The following is a 17,860-nucleotide window of genomic DNA, read 5'->3' on the forward strand; positions in this document are numbered from 1 at the left end:
TGACAATAATTGCGTGGAGCGGCCACTGCGCTGGGAGTGGGAGTCTGAGCCGCACGTGTCAGCGCGCCGCCGGCAGCCCAGCCCAGGAGCACGGTTTTAAAAAAAAAAAAAAAAAAAAAATTGGGGGCACCGCTTTTTGGCACCCCCAAATCTAACTGCCTAGTTTGCCTTAATGGTAGCACCAGCCCTGCTTACCGTGGTGTCTTCACTGCAGTGAGTCGACTGCTGCCGCTCTGCTGTTGACTCTCGCTGAGCTGGAGTACAGGAGTCGACGGGAGAGCGCTCAGGGGTCAATTTATCACGTCTAGACTAGACACGATAAATCGACCCCCGCTGGATCGATGGCTGCCCGCCGATCCGGTGGGTAGTGAAGACATACCCTTAGATATCACTCATCTAGTTAAGCCCAATGCCAAATTTGTAGGATCAGAATTGTATGAAGTCTGAAAATATGGTGGAAAAGCAGTTTTTGGTGCTGAGACTTCCTCAGTACTAAGCCTTGCTAAGAAGGCATAGAGCTGTGACTTGTAATCAGCCTCTCAGTGCTGAGATTCTTCTTCCGCAGGGCAGACTTGCCTAAGCATTTCCGAAGAGTGGAGGTTCATAAAGGCAGTTTTTGAGGGAGAGAGATTTGTTACCAGTAACGGTAGTTCTTTCCCCTTCTTGTCAAGTAGTTGTCTCCTGGAGTGTCTTTCTTTCCACAGCCCTTGTAACTAGGTCTCACAGCCTTGTTGAGCTTGGGAGTAACGACCAACCCTCTAGAAAATTGACCAGAATTGTCTGACCCTCAGTGTCACAAATGGCACCTGTGCCGCTGTGCGTCCCCTCCCACCTCCATCCCCGCCTTGCAATTTTGGTCAGGTTATGTCCCCAAAATAATTTGGTCTCCTTTCAAATTGTAGGATTTGGCCACCAAATTTGAGAGCATACATAACTTCATTGACGCATAATGCTTGCTGTTTCCCTTCCCCTAGTTCCTTGTGAGAACAGGCAAAAATGGCAGAGCAGGTGAAAAGCAAGCTTAATCCCTGCAAGGAGGTAAATGGTTGTGGCATGCAGGGACAGACTGGGTCTCCTACAATATTTCAGATGGCCAAGAGCAGTCTTGTAGCAGACTCCTGCTACTTGTCCCCCCTCAGCTGTTGGAGCAGCCATCGCACTCCGGCATTGCTGTCCTGTCCCGCTCCACACACTTTTACCCACTTTTTTGATAGTGGGTCTTCCTGACCTACTACCAAAACGAGGGCAGCAACAGATATTGATGTGGCTTTGCTGGCTCTAATTCCAGAGCAGCTGCCAGTGTAGGCTACAGCAGCACCAGAAGTAGGATAAAGCTCCCAGGTGGAGTATCTGCTCTTTGAAGAGGCTTTGCAGAAGAGGCAGCACTATGAGATTAATTTTCACTTCTAAGATTTGTTTAACCCTGCTCAGCAAGTCTACAAAACACAGTGCTCCCACTGTTATCATTGGTGGACCTGAATTGGTGGTAACAGTAGGAAATTTTAGAAAATAAAGTCTCGGAATGTAAGCAAGGCTTTTATGTTCTTTGAGGCAGGAAATCATTTACTTATTTGGGAAAGAGGGAAAATAATGTTGTTCAGTCAGTTTCTTGATTTTTGCACTGGTCGGATTATTTTTTCAAACTTGAATCGTAGCATTATGTTAGTGTAACTCTCTTCTGTTTATTTAAACTGTCTTATATGATTCAATTATGATCAACATTAGTTTGGCTTTTAAAAGTACAGCTATGACTATCTTTAATTTCTGCCTGTATTTTGGTTTCCATTTTTGCTTCTCTCCGCCTTACTCATACCCTCCCTTAGCCAAACTGCCATTTCCCTGTTTTCTTTTTTTCTGGTTTTACTGTGAGACAGTAACTTTTATCCTCATTTTGCATAGCCTGCATGTGCTCTTTCTTCTGATTCTTAAGGTTTTTTGTGACGTATGTCCCATAAGGAATGAACACACTCCACATAAATTTAGGCTTGTTTTCAGTTGATCATGTCAAAAAAATTTTAAACACAAAAATTAATCAAACACACAAGTTTAAAAAAAACCACACAAATTAATCAAAAATGTGTTTAAATGACATTAAAAAGCAAGCCTCCTAACAGCAAAAAAAAAAAAAAATCCTTTCTGGTCCAGATATGTTCATCTTTGTGTCCAATTCATAATCTGCTATTCTAAGACTCTTGTTAAAATTTGGATCCCAATTTCAGTTTAAAGATTAGCAGAATTTTGTGTGCCATGTGTGGTCTAAAACTATAGTTTTGATGTAAACTGTCCTGCCTGTTGATCAACTGATTTTTGCTTTTGCCTTTCAGGGTTTTGACCCACCACATCAAAGTGATACACGAACTATTTACATAGCAAATCGTTTCCCCCAGAATGGCCATTATGTTCCTCAGAAATTTGCAGACAACAGAATCATATCATCTAAGGTAAGGATCCATGTACTTTGTCAAAAATATTTGATAAAGAGTAAACATCACTTAGGATGTTATGGAGTATCTGTGCATCTGGTGGTGTGATGTGTTTTCACGTCATTTAAAACAGCAAATGACTTCAAAACCAAAGTTTAAAAAGTGAGGCCCCTTCTCCTCCTCCTCTCTGCTCCCATCACCCTGCCCTGCAAAATACAAAAACCTAATTGCACACTGACCAACCCTCTCGGGTAAAATTCCTCAGAAAAGAGATGGGTCTTGATCCATGAGATCCACTGGCAATTCCCTGAATCACCTCCCAGATATTTACATCTGTACTTAGAGAGGGCATCTCTCAAATTGCCAAGTCTCAAGCCTGTTATGTGAAAAAGAGCATGTTAGTGTAGAGAACACTGAGCTGCACACAGAGTTTCCTTCCTGGTGCACAGTCTGGCCGTTGGTGGGGTGCATGGACATAATTTGGTCAGGGTAAATATCTTAGTTGGCTGAAGGGTAAGGACAGAAGGCAGCAGATAGCAATGTCTGCTGCAGCAGCAGCCGCAGTAAATCTTTCCCCCTTCCCAATAGCCAGCTCGCAACCAGCTGATTGGCTCAGGAGGAAAGCAGTCCCCAGGGGAACCACTCTGACACCGCTCGCTCCCTCCCACCCACCAACACGCATGCACTGATAGATAGAAAGGTGTCTTCAGCTGGCACTGCCACAGCAGCACAGCTACCTCCAGGCCTGGGTTTCTCCCAGCTCCTGGCTTGCCCACAAGAAGGGACAAGCCTTGGCTCTGCCTCACCCCAAAGACAGAGAAGAGTGTACACCACTTTGGGGAGGGAGGGAGAGAGAGAGAGACAAGAGGAGAATTAGAAGGTTTTGAGGGATTTGTTGGGGAGAGACTGGGAGGAGATCGGGACGTTTTTGATGGAAAATTTATGCAATGTCATGTTATATAACCACACTTCTCTTTTCTTTACAGTATACGGTGTGGAATTTTATTCCGAAAAATTTATTTGAGCAGTTCAGAAGAATAGCCAATTTTTATTTTCTTATTATATTTTTGGTTCAGGTAAGTTGAATAAAACTCATAATTTCATGAGACTCCATAGTCTGAATATAGAGCTGGAAACAAGGATTTTCTGGGTTATATTCTCAGCTCTGCTACTCATTCTCTGCCTTGGGCAAATCACTTAGTTTTTTCATCTATTTTTTTTTTTTTTTAAAGGCACAATAACTACTTCACAAGGGTGTTGGAGGCTTAACTACTTAAAGGGACTGCACTGAATTTAGGCTCAAATTTGAAATATTATTTTGAGTATTTACAGTTTTTGTGAATTTTACATCTCCTTAACTTGAGAGCAGCATTTCTTTTCCTATCTACTTTATCAAAGTAGATTTTTATTTACTACTGTTCATGGTCCACTTAGTACTGCCCAACCTTTGTCTGTTATAGTATTCTTCTTGGTATAAATTATGTTTCCAGGCTGAAATCCTGTCTGGCTGTATAATAGCAGTACACAAGTTATCTAGCTCAGACTTGAATTTGCCATATTTTTTAAAACTCTGGTAAATTTGAGAGTAAAAAGATCATGAACAGGCCCTGCTGTGGCCCAAGCTATTTTCTCTAACCTTTAACTTTTTAAAACTCTATGCAAGATTTATTTGGTAGTGCTTCCCAAGGCAATGAGTTAAATTTCAGGTAAACCTAATAACTTTATTAAATTAATATTAATGTTTTGAATAACTGTTTGCCTCTGTATCCTTTCTCTGCAGCCCTTTAATACAGTTAGTTTATCCTGTAAAGTAGCACTGTTCCTGCAGTAGAAAAAAACCCATGCAGGCCCATGCACAGATTTTTAGTGTTTGCACTGAAGTTGGCACCACAACAGTGCTAGCATAAATTGTAAAATCTGCAAGATTCTCTTGTGGAAGACAGAAAGCAGTACTGTGAGCAAGGGGATTGTTTAATTTATGTGCCAGAGATAAAGCCCTAGGAAATTTGTGCTTTCAGTTTTCAGTTTGAATTTAAGATGTCTTTTATCCTACTTTATATTGTTGTAAGCTAGTTCTTTGTATGGTGTAAAAAAGCAGTTTCATATAATATATTTCTTAACTCAACCTGGTAGGAGAAAAAAATCTTGTTTTCATTGGTTAAGAATCTTAAAATCAAAATATGTGATGCACACTACCAACTGCAAGAGAAATTCGCTTCTGTGATCCTCACCATGGATTTTCTGTCCGCACTGGATGCGACCTTTAAGGAGAACTTCTGACATCAAGGGGAGTTTTGCACCTAGAATGACTATAGAATATGTAATAAAGATCCTCACTGACTTAGACAATTTTGCTCATGTGGTGTAAAATGTTATTGCCTTTGGTTTTATAAGATTTTTAAGAATAATCTGGTACTAACATTATTCTCATTCTCTTTTCCTATAGCTTATGATAGATACACCTACCAGTCCTATTACAAGCGGATTGCCATTATTCTTTGTCATAACTGTAACAGCCATAAAACAGGTATGAAATTAGCCTAAATAGCATGATTCCTTTTTAAACATTTTCTTTAAATGATGTAGTCAGGATTTGTTAGACATTCTAAGCAGTAAAGTGCACACAAAGTTTCTAGAAAGAAATCAGTAAATGTGTTTAAAATGTTGCCCACCAGAAGCTTAAACTGGGGAGCTCTGCTTAGCTGTCAGGTGCACAATGACTCATTGTAACACCCTTAAATGCACAGGAATGACTGTCAAAAGGCATTTTTGTCTAGGTTTTGTATGTCAGTTGTTATAAGACCATTTCCTAACGCCTCTCACTTATTCGCTTGGCACACCTCAGTACACATTATAAAGGAATCCTCGTACATAATACAGATCAGGAAAGAGACTTGGGGTGGATGATGCATTAAAAGTACCTCCACGATGTTTGGCAGCGGTTAAGACAGCCCCAAGATTGGGGGGGAGAGCTTTTCTTTCCAGTATAGAATGGTGCCCTAGGCAGGAAAGGCTTAAGTCCTCCCCTGGGGCAGAAATATAGGCATTCACACAGCTGTCAGATGAATGGAGGTAACCACTTTACAGCTGCATATTGATTAGAAGCAGAAATTCAATTAAGATCCTAACCTTACAAAAATAATGTTTGTAACCTAAACAAAGAGATCTGACTATATTTCACTATCCCTGAAGTACATTAATGCTGGTAGGGCTTTTGGCAAGGCTTAATGGTTACCTGCAAAATGGGTTGTTGAATTTTAGTTAATCCTAAGAGATATCTGAGCCATTAGTGATTATCTTTGAGAAGTCATGGAATATGGGAGAGATTCCAGAAGACTGGAAAAGGGCAAATATAGTGCCCATCTATAAAAAGGGAAATAAGGACAACCCGGGGAATTACAGACCAGTCAGTTTAACTTCTGTACCCAGAAAGATAATGAAGCATATAATTAAGCAATCAATTTGCAAACATCTAGAAGATAATAAGGTGATAAGCAACAGTCAGCATGGATTTGTCAAAAACAAATCGTATCAAACCAACCTGATAGCTTTCTTTGACAGGGTAACAAGCCTTGTGGATAGGGGGGAAGCAGTAGACATGGTATATCTTGATTTTAGTAAAGCTTTTCATACTGTCCCACATGACCTTCTCATAAATAAACTAGGGAAATGCAACCTAGATGGAGCTACTATAAGGTGGGTGCAAAACTGGTTGGAAAACTGGTCCCAGAGAATAGTTAGTGGTTCAGAGTCATGCTGGAAGAGCATAACGAGTGGGGTCCTGCAGGGATCAGTTCTGGGTCTGGTTCTGTTCAATATCTTCATCAGTGATTTAGATAATGGCATATAGAGAGTACACTTATAAAGTTTGCTGACGATACCAAGCTGGGAGAGGTTGCAAGTGCTTTAGAGGATAGGATTAAAATTCAAAATGATCTAGACAAACTGGAGAAATGGTCTGAAGTAAATAGGATGAAATTCAATAAGAATAAATGCAAATACTCCATTTAGGAAGGAACAATCAGTTGTACACACAGAAATTGGGAAATGACTGCCTAGGAAGGAGTACTGTGGAAAGGGATCTGGTGGTCATAGTGGACTACAAGCTAAATATGAGTCAACAGTGTAACGCTGTTGTAAAAAAAGCAAACATAATTCTGGAATGCATTAGCAGGAATGTTGTAAGCAAGACATGAGAAGTAATTCATCCGCTCTGATTAGGCCTCAACTGGAGTATTGTGTCCAGTTCTGGGCGCCACATTTCAGGAAGGGTGTGGACAAATTGGAGAGAGTCCAGAGAAAAGCAACAAAAATGATTAAAGATCTAGAAAACATGACCTATGAGGGAAGACTGAAAAAATTGGGTTTGTTTAGTTTGGAAAAGAGAAGACTGAGAGGGGACATAACAATTTTCAAGTATGTAAAAGGTTGGTACAAGGAGGAGGAAGAAAAATTGTTCTTAACTCTGAGGCTAGGACAAGAAGCAATGGGCTTAAATTGCAGCAAGGGAGGTTTAGGTTGGACATTAGAAAAAACTTCCTAACTGTCAGGATGGTTAAGCACTAGAATAAATTGCCTAGGGAGGTTGTGGAATCTCCATCATTGGAGATTTTTAGGTTAGATAAACACCTGTCAGGGATGGTCTAGATAATATGCAGAATTCCCCAAATGGCCAGGGTAAGAAGGTCATTCAGGATACAAATTACTGAAGTGATCTTTTTCTGTTTGTGTGACTCCCCTGCCTTCACTGCACCAGTTTCAAGACAAACGTCACAGAACTCCGTAACTCTGTTAGACTGGAGCTGTTCTATAGCAACGTTGCAGTGGAGGTAGTAGGGGGAAGAGAAATAGTGCCTCTTAAAATTAGGGTATTAAAATCCTGCAAGATGGTATGATATTTTAAATCCAGTAAGTTTTATGTGACCACTATAGGCTATCTCCAGTCTTTAGCAGGATTCCATAGTGTGTGAGGCATCACCAGCATGCTATGGTGAAGTACTGTAGAGCAAGCTCTTTATCATGAAAGTGCAACTTACAAATGTAAAAAAAAAATTTGTTACATAACTGCACTCAAAACCAAAACAATGTAAAACGTCAGAGCCTACAAGTCTACTCAGCCTTTTTCTTGTTCAGCTAATTGCTAAGACAAACAAGTTTGTTTACATTTACGGGAGATAATGCTGCCCTCTTCTTATTTACAATGTCACTTGAAAGTGAGAACAGGCGTTTGCATGGCACTTTTGTAGTCGGCATTGCAAGGTATTTATGTGCCAGGTATGCAAAACATTTGTGTGCCCTTTCATGCTTCAACCACCATTCCAGAGGCCATGCTTCCATGCTGATGATGCTCGTTTAAAAAAAAAAAGCGTTAATTAAATTTGTGACTCAACTCCTTGGGGGAGAATTGTATGTCTTCTGCTCTGTTTTACCCGCATTCTGCCATATATTTCATGTTATAGCAGTCTTGGATGATGACCTAGCACAGGTTGTTCGTTTTTAAGAACACCTTCACCGCAGATTTGACAAAACGCAAAGAAGGTACCAGTGTGAAATTTCTAAAGATAGCTACAGCACTTGACCCAAGGTTTAAGAATCTGAAGTGCCTTCCGAAATCTGAGACGGATGAGGTGTGGAGCATGTTTTCAGAAGTCTTAAAAGAGCAATACTCCAATGCGGAAACTACAGAACCCGAACCACCAAAAAAGAAAATCCACCTTCTGCTGGTGGCATCTGACTCAGATGATGAAAATGAACATACGTTGGTCCGCACTGTTTTGGATCGCTATCGAGCAGAACCCGTCATCAGTATGGACGCATGTCCTCTGGAATGGTGGTTGAAGCATGAAGGGACATATGAATCTTAACGTGCCAGATGCACTAAATACCTTGCGATGCTGGCTACAACAATGCCATGTGAACGCCTGTTCTCACTTTCAGGTGACATTGTAAACAAGAAGCGGGCAGCATTATTTCAAGCAAATGTAAACTTGTTTGTCTGAGTGATTGGCTGAACAAGAAGTAGGACTGAGTGGACTTGTAGGCTCTAAAGTTTTACATTTGTTTTATTTTTGAATGCAGTTATTTTTGTACATAATTCTACACTTGTAATTTCAACTTTCATGATAAAGAGACTGTACATCATTACTTGTATTAGGTGAATTAAAAAATACTATTTTTTGTTTTTTACAGTGCAAATATTTGTAATCAAAAATAAAGTGAGCACTGTACACTTTGTATTCTGTATTGCAATTGAAATCAATATATTTGAAAATGTAGAAAACATCTAAAAATATTTAAATAAATGGTATTCTATTATTGTTTAACAGCACAGTTAATTGCGATTAAATTTTTTAATTGCCCGATTAATCACGATACATTTTTTTTATTCACTTGACAGCCCTAGTTCCTAGTGTGTATTCTTTTTAGCAGTTGTGTTGCTCAGAAACAAGAGAATTGTAATGGCACTGGGATTTACATGACCCAAATAAGTCTTCCCTTCTTTCTTCTTCATTGTTCCACACCCTCAAAGAATTGGGTTACTCTTCTGAGTATTAGAGGAGTATTTGCAATATAACACTATAAACTTGGAAACACAGAATACGGTACTTTGGATTTTTTTCTCCATTCATTAGTCATGTGTGGGATCGTCCAATATCAGGTCATTTTTTAAATAAAGTGTTCTGTATCCAGGACACTTGAACCCAAAAGAAAAAAAAAAACTCATGCAGTGGCTGAATTAAGAGTATAATTGGGCAAAATGCTTCTATTTTATATATAATAAACACCATGTATGGAAGTGATATCAATTTTATAAATTAAGAACCAGTTGATAGATGATAAACCTATCATACCCCTTTGACTGCCTCAATAAACTTTCCACAGAAATATTTCCTCTGTCAATCCCCTCAAATTAACCCTAGTCCAAGGTTCAGGACAAGCAAGATTTAGTTTTGTATCAGTAACAACTTTTCTATACGTGAATATAAAAACATTCAGGTCCAATATCTTGCGGCATTCCAAGGTCAGAAACAATCTCATTAGGGTGGTGATATTCCCAGCATTTCAGTGAGACCCAGTACTCACTTCTAGGCTTGCAAGGTTCCAAGAAAGCAGACTGCTTTGTCACATTTTTATGGATGGAAAAGCAATTCAGATCGCTTTCCAGGTTTTTTATGGCTGCTTCTGACCTCTGTACAGTTGAATTCATGGTAACTAATGTCCCCAGCTTTGCAGATGGAGAGAGAGATGAAAATACACCCAATAAGATGTCTAAAAAATCCTCTAAAACATCCCTAAAATAGATTTCTATAATATTGCATATGACAAGTATAGAATACATGATGGTGTATAAGATGTGGTATACATTTATAAAGATATTGGAGGTAGCACTTTAGAGTTGGTTGGCTGTTTTGTCCATTTGAGGCAAAGTAAGGTAATGAATCTGTTTCTCAAGCATCAGTGGAAAGTGACTTTTCCACATTAAATGAACATGCCCTTGAATATTTGTCTCACTGAATTTAGTATGTTATCAAAAGTCCCCTAGATCTTCACAGAAAACTGATCTTTTGCTGTAATCCTTAGAGGTAGTTGATGAACACACTTTTAGTACTTTGAGTAGCCTTCAGTTTTTTTTATATAGAAATGGTAAATCTAACTCTGCTGCAGGCTTTGCTTTTTATCAAGTCAAACTTTTTAAAATTTTCACATCTGAATTTTATGCACAGCTGTGAGCTTGCTTACTCGCCCACCAGGCCTACTTTTGTAACTTTGAATTGAGAGTACAATACACACACACTTGTGAATGAAACATTGATAGAAAAAATATTTAACAGTGAATCATAGCCAGAGTTAGTCAGGAAACAGCAAAATACATTGCTGTTAAAAATTACTGGCTCAAGAACTTCCCTGTTATATACTTAGATTTTAAGCTTCTTGGGGCATGGACTGTCTTTTTGTTCTGTGTTTGAGCACACCTAGCACAATGGGGTCCTGGTGCATGACTGGGACTCCTAGGCACGACAATAACACAAATAATATTAACATTAACCTTCGTTTCAGGAATACAGATAGTCATTGAATTCATACGTATGCTGGCCGATCCATTGCCTTCTGCATATCAATAGTATCTTCCAGGATATACCTATTACTGTCTGACCACAAATTTATTGGGAGGTGTACAAGTAAACAAGCAATATATTAACTAATGCACAAAGAAAATATAAACAGGACATGTACCCTCCTTTGATTTTTGGATATCTGGAGGAAAAAAGTTAGTTTGTCTTCTCTATTAAAATTCAGGTTGATTAGTCAGTCTAAATCGTTGCCCTGGCACAGTCTGGATGAATTAAAACTTTGTACCTGACTATTTTTCTCACATACACTGTCATCTCCACTTGCTCAACAAAACATGAATGTCAACTCCACACGGTACAAGTTAAAATCCCTTTGCAAGAACAGGTGCCTCGGCTGTTGCTTAGAAAGACACTAGAGCAAGCTCTTTGGGAATTGCATAGTTTAACAGAAAAGGGAGTTATTTTAATAAATCAGTAAATGAGACTGTGGGAATGATTGGCTGTATTCCCTACTCAGTTGCCTTAATCCACTTAGACATTGTGAGGCTCTCAGGTTGCATGAGCAGTTGTATTAACTCTTCTTCAGGAACCTTCACCTCAGATATTTTTGTTTTAAAATAGGAATAACAGATTCCGTAATTCTACATTACGACTGCACAGTGATGGGTGCAGTAGAACCTGAATAGAACAGAGGTCTAGTGACATGCTCAAGGTCAAACAGCTGGTTGTTTGCAAAGCTATGGTGCCTCACACTACTTTGTTACTCTTAGAAAAGTATATAGCTGTTAGGTTTCTAGTTTAAAATATAACATTCAATCTTGTATTTCTGCAGGGTTATGAAGACTGGTTACGACATAAAGCAGACAATGAAGTAAATGGAGCTCCAGTTTATGTTGTTCGAAGTGGTGGCCTTGTAAAAACTAGATCAAAAAACATTAGGGTATGTGTCTAATAACTAGCAGAAAACAATGTATTTCTTTTTTAGAACTATAGTTATGCCAATTAGTTCATTTAAGCAAAATGCTCATTTGCTGCATTGCAATTTTATGTAGGCCTATTGCATTATAATTCTGAGTAACTGTTAAAATTAATTCTTAATCTATTCTTTTTCAAAAGCATACTCTCATTTATGTTTATCTTTTCAGGTGGGTGATATTGTCAGAGTAGCCAAAGATGAGACTTTCCCTGTTGACCTTGTACTTCTGTCCTCCGATAGAGTGGATGGTTCGTGTCATGTTACTACTGCTAGCTTGGATGGAGAAACTAATCTTAAGGTTGGTAGTCTAAACATATGCAGTTTTCTAGTATGAAATGCAACATAGAAATAAGTCAAATCAACTTTCAGCCTTTGCTTCCTTAAATTTCTCTGTTAATGACTCAAATGGGAGGTTTTTGTGTGTCTAATTTTACTTTTATTAAAAATTTCTTGTAGCTTCCACAATGTGCTAGCAGCTTTACTAAAAGTAAAGAGAGAGTGTCTAGGCTCTGTACTTATCGAAATATAGCTAATTTTTTATTTTTACTTATTTGAGCACATAGCAAGGCTATTTTAAAAATCACAATACATCATAATCTGCTGTTTTACCTTGTTGTGCTACACATAAGATCTTATTCTGCCACCCTTACTCAAACTGAGTAGTACCCAAGCCCCTTGAAATCAATGGGCTTTTGAAGTAAGATGTACTACTCAATGAGAGTAAGAGTAGCAGAATCTGACCTTTAGTTAATAGGTATGTCTTAATATATCAGAACTGTAGTATCCCTGTTTATTTTTCTTCAGTTTGAGCTGCAGTATATTAATAGGACCAAGAATCTTGCTTGATCTGCTAATGTAAGAAATGTTATAAAATGGTAATTAATGTGGGTTTTCTCTGGCCAAGTTAATCACTTTTAAGGAACACTATTGCAGTACTTTAAATGGCAGTTTGCAATGTCACAGTGGTGAAACATCTGTCAGTATACAAGATGTGATGCTTTCATATACAAAATCCATGACCCTTTTCGGGGTTCCAGAGGCTTTACTTGACCAACGAAACGCCAGCAAACTAATACTGTTCTGTATCATTGAGAAATTCTCATATATAGAGATGTGTGTTTTTCAGACTCATGTTGCAGTCCCAGAAACAGCAGTATTACAGTCAGTTGCCAACCTGGACACACTCGTAGCTGTTGTAGAATGTCAACAGCCAGAAGCAGACCTATACAGGTGTCATTTTATTCTTCATAATTTCAAAGTTGATTTAAAAGCAAAATTTCTGATGGTTGTTAATGATATGGATCTTGCTGAGAGGAAAGTTTCTCCACATGTATTGTACATTTCAGGTTTTATTAAACAAATTTAGGAATTTGTATGTAAATCCCTATGATGCTTAAAGCTACAAAAAGAGAAAGAGCCTTCTGATTTTTATTGTTTACATTTTAACACCAGCATGGTTCTGCATCGCTAGATAAGCAGTAAATTTGTTCACAAATTTTAAAAGTAATGGTGCTTGAGCAGGAATTGTGGAAAAAGACGAGCTGTATATGGTTCTGCCAAAACACTTCAGTCCTGAATATTTAACACCCCTTTCTTTTGTTCTAAATTTAAAGTGTCTCAAATTGTGTGATTTGTGTTAATTTTCCACTAAGAACATATACCCCAAAATTCACTTTAATTTACAGCCTAAGCAGGATTTGAACTATGTTTCCCAGCAGCAAAAGATTAGTTTAGTAAATCATTAACTCGCCAACATGTCTCATTTAAAAGCTACAGTCAGCAAGCAATGGGATAAACTTTTTAAAAGGGTGTTTTCATAACAAATGTATGTTCTGTAGGTCTATGGCCCTGTAAATATTTCTGACTCATAGCATAATATTAACATTGCATTAATTTTTTATTCATGACTAGCTTTAATAGAAGCTGATAACTTTCATGTACATTAGTTTTAGTAATTATACTATATGGAGAGTAGCTTATTTTAACTGAGTATTTGGTTCCTTGTGGAATTTCAGATTCATAACATAATGTATATTTGCTTAACTAATTATTGAACACTGAATCTCTTAAGTGGATTGTAAAGGTCATAGAATTAGTGATGTCAGTAAGGAGGTACTAAACCAATGATAGTGAACTTTTACAGTCATTTCAAATCAGGGTGCTATAAGGCATACAAAATATATTTGACATTTCAGACGCCTAAGAAGTTGAAAGTATGGTTTATTCATCTGCTTTGTTAGATGTAAATTAGTATTCATTTCAGATGGGAAAATGTACTGGTAACTTCAACCTTTTTTTTGGAATTCTGTTTCTTGATTGGAACATGTAATCGCTCTGGATTTTTTTTCAAAATTTACTTGTTACCTGATTTCATAAATTGAGTTGTATGGGTTATTTCTAAAATCACTCATTTTCTTGAAGGGGGGGATGGTTTCTGAGCTCTTGTTGATGACTTCTTGAAACATACCTCAAAATTATCACCAAGGTTAATGTATTGCCCATTAATAAAACAGACTGTAAATCAAGGATGGGATATTCCATCTGGCACATACCACATTTATGTCATGCTTTCCTTGCATAAATGAAATAAAGATTTTTTTTTTAATATTGGAGTTTGTACACTAACATTCTGACATGTGACCTTTTTTCATAGATTTGTTGGAAGAATAACTATAAGTCATCAAATTGAGGAAATTGTACGGTAAGTAAAATGTTTGTAAAGCTCACTTAGTAAAACTTAAAAGCTAAGTTATGGTGATTGAACATGACTGTTATAAAAGAGAATTATCATGGAATGGAAAAGGGTAATAGTTTATTATCCAGATACTAGTTCAACTCCATAGTTAAGGTTGAGTCAAGTAAAACTAGATTAGACAGTTGAAATATTTAAACCTCAATTTACTTGTGTTTTCCAAAGATTAGTTTATGGTAATTTTATGTGTTAGCTTCACCACTTGAATTAACTTGCTTTTTGTAAAGTTGGCATTTGAATGTTTCTAAAATGTGAGTATGAAGTTAGCATGTCAAATTTGTGAGAAGTGTTGTAATTTACAATTCTGTATCTCGTAATGCAATAGATACCCATAGCTTGATTATCAGAGGCCCTGAGCAATCGCAGCTCCTGTTGAAATCAGTGGGAAATACAGGCTTATTACCCTGATGGGGCTTTGGTTTTTTTAAACACGTTTAATAAATGTGCACTTTCACTAGGTATTTAACTACTTAAATGTTGCAGAGCATATAATCCCATGTATTGCAGTAAATGCACATCACCTGTTGTAGTGAACATGCCTGGTGTAATAGATTTTCCTGTTCCATTGAAATAAATGGAATATCCATTTAAAATGCAGCAAAAATTATCAAAAGGGTCAAGCAGTAAAGAAGTTCAGAGATTTAAGAACAGATTTTCAACTGATATTAGCTCCCATATAGGCACCTAAAAGAAGTGCCCAGAGTTTCAAGAGTGCTTAGCACCCAGATTGCCAGTAGAGCTGGTGGGTGTTGAGACATCTTGAAAAGTTAGTCCTCTCTGTCTTTTAAAATGTGCTTTTGTACATAATAGATGTATTCATTAACAAACCAGTTCCTTCCTATGACTTGTTTGTTATTTTAATGCCCAAGAAGTTCATTCTTAGGGCTGGTCCACACTAAGCCCCCAGTTCGAACTAAGATACGCAACTTCAGCTACGTGAATAACGTAGCTGAAGTCGAAGTATCTTAGTTCGAACTTAAAGGTACTTACCGCGGGTCCACATGCGGCAGGCAGGCTCCCCCGTCGACTCGGCCTACTCCTCTCGCGGAGCAGGATTACCGGCGTCGACGGTGAGCACTTCCGGGATCGATTTATCGCGTCTAGACAAGACGCGATAAATCGATCCCAGAAGATCGATTGCTTGCCGCCGAACCAGCGGGTAAGTATAGACGTACCCTTAATTGTTTTCGTTGTTCAGGCATAAAGCTTTCATCTCTAGGGCCTATCTTCTGTCCCCACACTTCATACAAGACTTTGGGCAAATCATTTATTCACGCTGTACTTCAATTTACTCATCTTTAAAATTGGCATATTTACTGAGCTCACAGCCAAATTGGGAGCTTAATTAATTAACATTTTATATAAATTTTTATATCTTCAGATAGAAGACACTATATAAGTGCTCAATTATAAACTTGTTAAAGAGATTATTCAGTTAAGTGGGAAAAGAGCTAAAAAAAAATCAGAACCAGTTAAGAATGAACTTCTTGGACTGGTTCTGATTTTTTTTTTTTTAAGCCCGTTTTCCACTGACTGAATAATCTCTGAAACAAGTTTATAGTTCAGCACTTATATAGTGCCCTTTATCTGAAAATATAAAAATCTTTATAAATGTGAATGAATTGATGCTCTCAATACTGCTGTGAGGTTGGTAAATGTGTCAGTTTTAAAGATGAGTACATTGAATAAGGGGTGAATAAATGATTTGCCTGAGCTCTTTTCCAAGGTCTTGCATGAAGTATGGAGACAGAAGACAGATCTTTCAGCCCCAAAGCCTATGCCTGAACAACAAAAACTGGGCATTCCCAAAGGTTTTCTTTAGGTTGCTACCACATTTGCAGCTCTTCAAAATATATTATTGCCAAGCTTTTCATGTTCAGCTCCAGGATTAATCTCAGAATTAATTCAGTTGAAAAGTATAGCAGAACCAGTTTAAAGCATGTGTGAAGACACACTTACAACTCCACCAGTAGACAGAGCTTATATCTCCTTATCATCAAAAATAAACCAGTTTAGCCTGTACTGCACTGATTTAGCTAGCTCAGAATACACAGTTCAACTGGTTTTATTGGTTGTAAAACTAATTGAGTCCAGCAATATGGGTACAGCTTCTTAGGAGAACATAATTTACCTGAATACCTAAAATCTTCTCTACTTCAAGTGTACTATATTGCATTGTTTTATTTTTTTATTAAAACATTGCAAATCTACTAAGAAATATTTACATTATAAGAATTTTTACTCAAGTTTGGGTTGAATTCTTTCTAACAGTGATTTTATACGGAAAAAATTTAAAGCAAATGTCACAAACTCAAGTGCATAATTTGCACATGCAGTTACTGTGGTTGTAGATGCAACTATGGCAATTGCTTGTGTAGCTATAGTTAGTCTAGCATAAAAGTCTGTCTTTTGTGAACACAGTTTTTTAAATCTGGGTTATGTTTTCAACTGAACTTGAAGGATAAGACACTTTGTTTATGTAAATGGTAGTCATGAGCTATTGTTGCTACTGCTTATGAAAGAGTGAAAAACCAACACTAAGCTGTACAGGAGGTTAATAAGCTGTACATCTTAGTGTTTAGTTTTTAATTCTGGTGTCTGCCCCTCCACTGGAGTTTTTTTCCATTTCAATTTCTATTGGAACCACTTCAGGCAAAATAAGAAAATTTTACTTTTTTTGCTTGACTTCAAGCTAACATTTTTGACAATTTCCAAAGATGGTACAAACACTGGGATGGAACATATACATATCTCTCTTACCTTAAATTAACCTTCCTGATAACTACAGCTGTGCTTTCCACAGCACCAGTTTCAGCTAATACAAATTGATTTAAAGGGACCCTTAGAATTCAAAATGTGGTGATGTCCTAGATTTAAAAAATAGCCATTCTTAAATATTGTGCTTTAAAAAAAAAAAAAAAAAAAAAAGCTAATGTATCTATTTCTTTTTAGACCTCTTGGGCCTGAAAGTCTTTTACTTCGAGGAGCAAGATTAAAAAACGCAAAAGAAATTTTTGGTTTGTAGACATCGAAACGTTTTTAACAGTGTGTCTTATTAAAACATGTTGATGAGTTGTGGCCTAATTTTCCCATTCATATTGAAGATATTTTAACAATCCTACTGGGGGTTACCTATAGATGGGGTATGATTATGGCTGAAGGGGAGGAGACTATGACCAGAGAGCCCTGTGGGATATCAGATTCTGTCTTTGGGTTTAATAATGGAGTAACAAGAATCCATTAGCTAGGTGGCTCTGACACTGCTGTCTGTTTCCACTGTTTAAGACCCACTCTAGGGCATTTATATTCTGACCTCTATACCCTTAATTATGTATCAGGGAACAGTACAGATCTAACATTGAGCAGTATTAGCAAGTGCTAAAATTAGTTCCAAGACTCTGCTTTATCATCACAGAATGCCACCGAAATGTCTAACTAGCCTCACCATGGTGTCTGAGTGCACATTACAAGTAGCAACCCTAGGGTTACCATATTTCAGCAAGCAAAAAAGAGGACGGGAGGAGCCCTGCCCCCGTCCTGCCCTAGCCCCGCCCTGCCCCTCCCACTTCCCGCCCCCCTCAGAACCCCCAACCCTCCCCCCGCTCCTTGTCCCCTGACTGCCCCCTCCTGGGACCCC

At 37.9% G+C, this 17,860-nt stretch overlaps 1 protein-coding gene across 1 annotated transcript in view; it reads left to right on the forward strand.

Annotated features, from left to right (window-relative positions):
* Positions 1 to 996: 996 nt before the first annotated feature.
* ATP11B (ATPase phospholipid transporting 11B (putative)) overlaps positions 997 to 17,860 on the forward strand; it is an 82,551-nt gene continuing 65,687 nt past the window's right edge. The window contains exons 1-9 of the mRNA XM_065411433.1: positions 997 to 1,038; positions 2,325 to 2,441; positions 3,410 to 3,499; positions 4,870 to 4,950; positions 11,328 to 11,435; positions 11,641 to 11,769; positions 12,598 to 12,701; positions 14,125 to 14,172; positions 17,176 to 17,240. Of these exons, the coding sequence (XP_065267505.1) occupies positions 997 to 1,038; positions 2,325 to 2,441; positions 3,410 to 3,499; positions 4,870 to 4,950; positions 11,328 to 11,435; positions 11,641 to 11,769; positions 12,598 to 12,701; positions 14,125 to 14,172; positions 17,176 to 17,240 (784 nt within the window). The remainder of the gene's footprint in view (positions 1,039 to 2,324; positions 2,442 to 3,409; positions 3,500 to 4,869; positions 4,951 to 11,327; positions 11,436 to 11,640; positions 11,770 to 12,597; positions 12,702 to 14,124; positions 14,173 to 17,175; positions 17,241 to 17,860) is intronic.

Source organism: Emys orbicularis, chromosome 9, assembly GCF_028017835.1.
Source record: "Emys orbicularis isolate rEmyOrb1 chromosome 9, rEmyOrb1.hap1, whole genome shotgun sequence".
NCBI classification, from domain to species: domain Eukaryota; kingdom Metazoa; phylum Chordata; order Testudines; family Emydidae; genus Emys; species Emys orbicularis.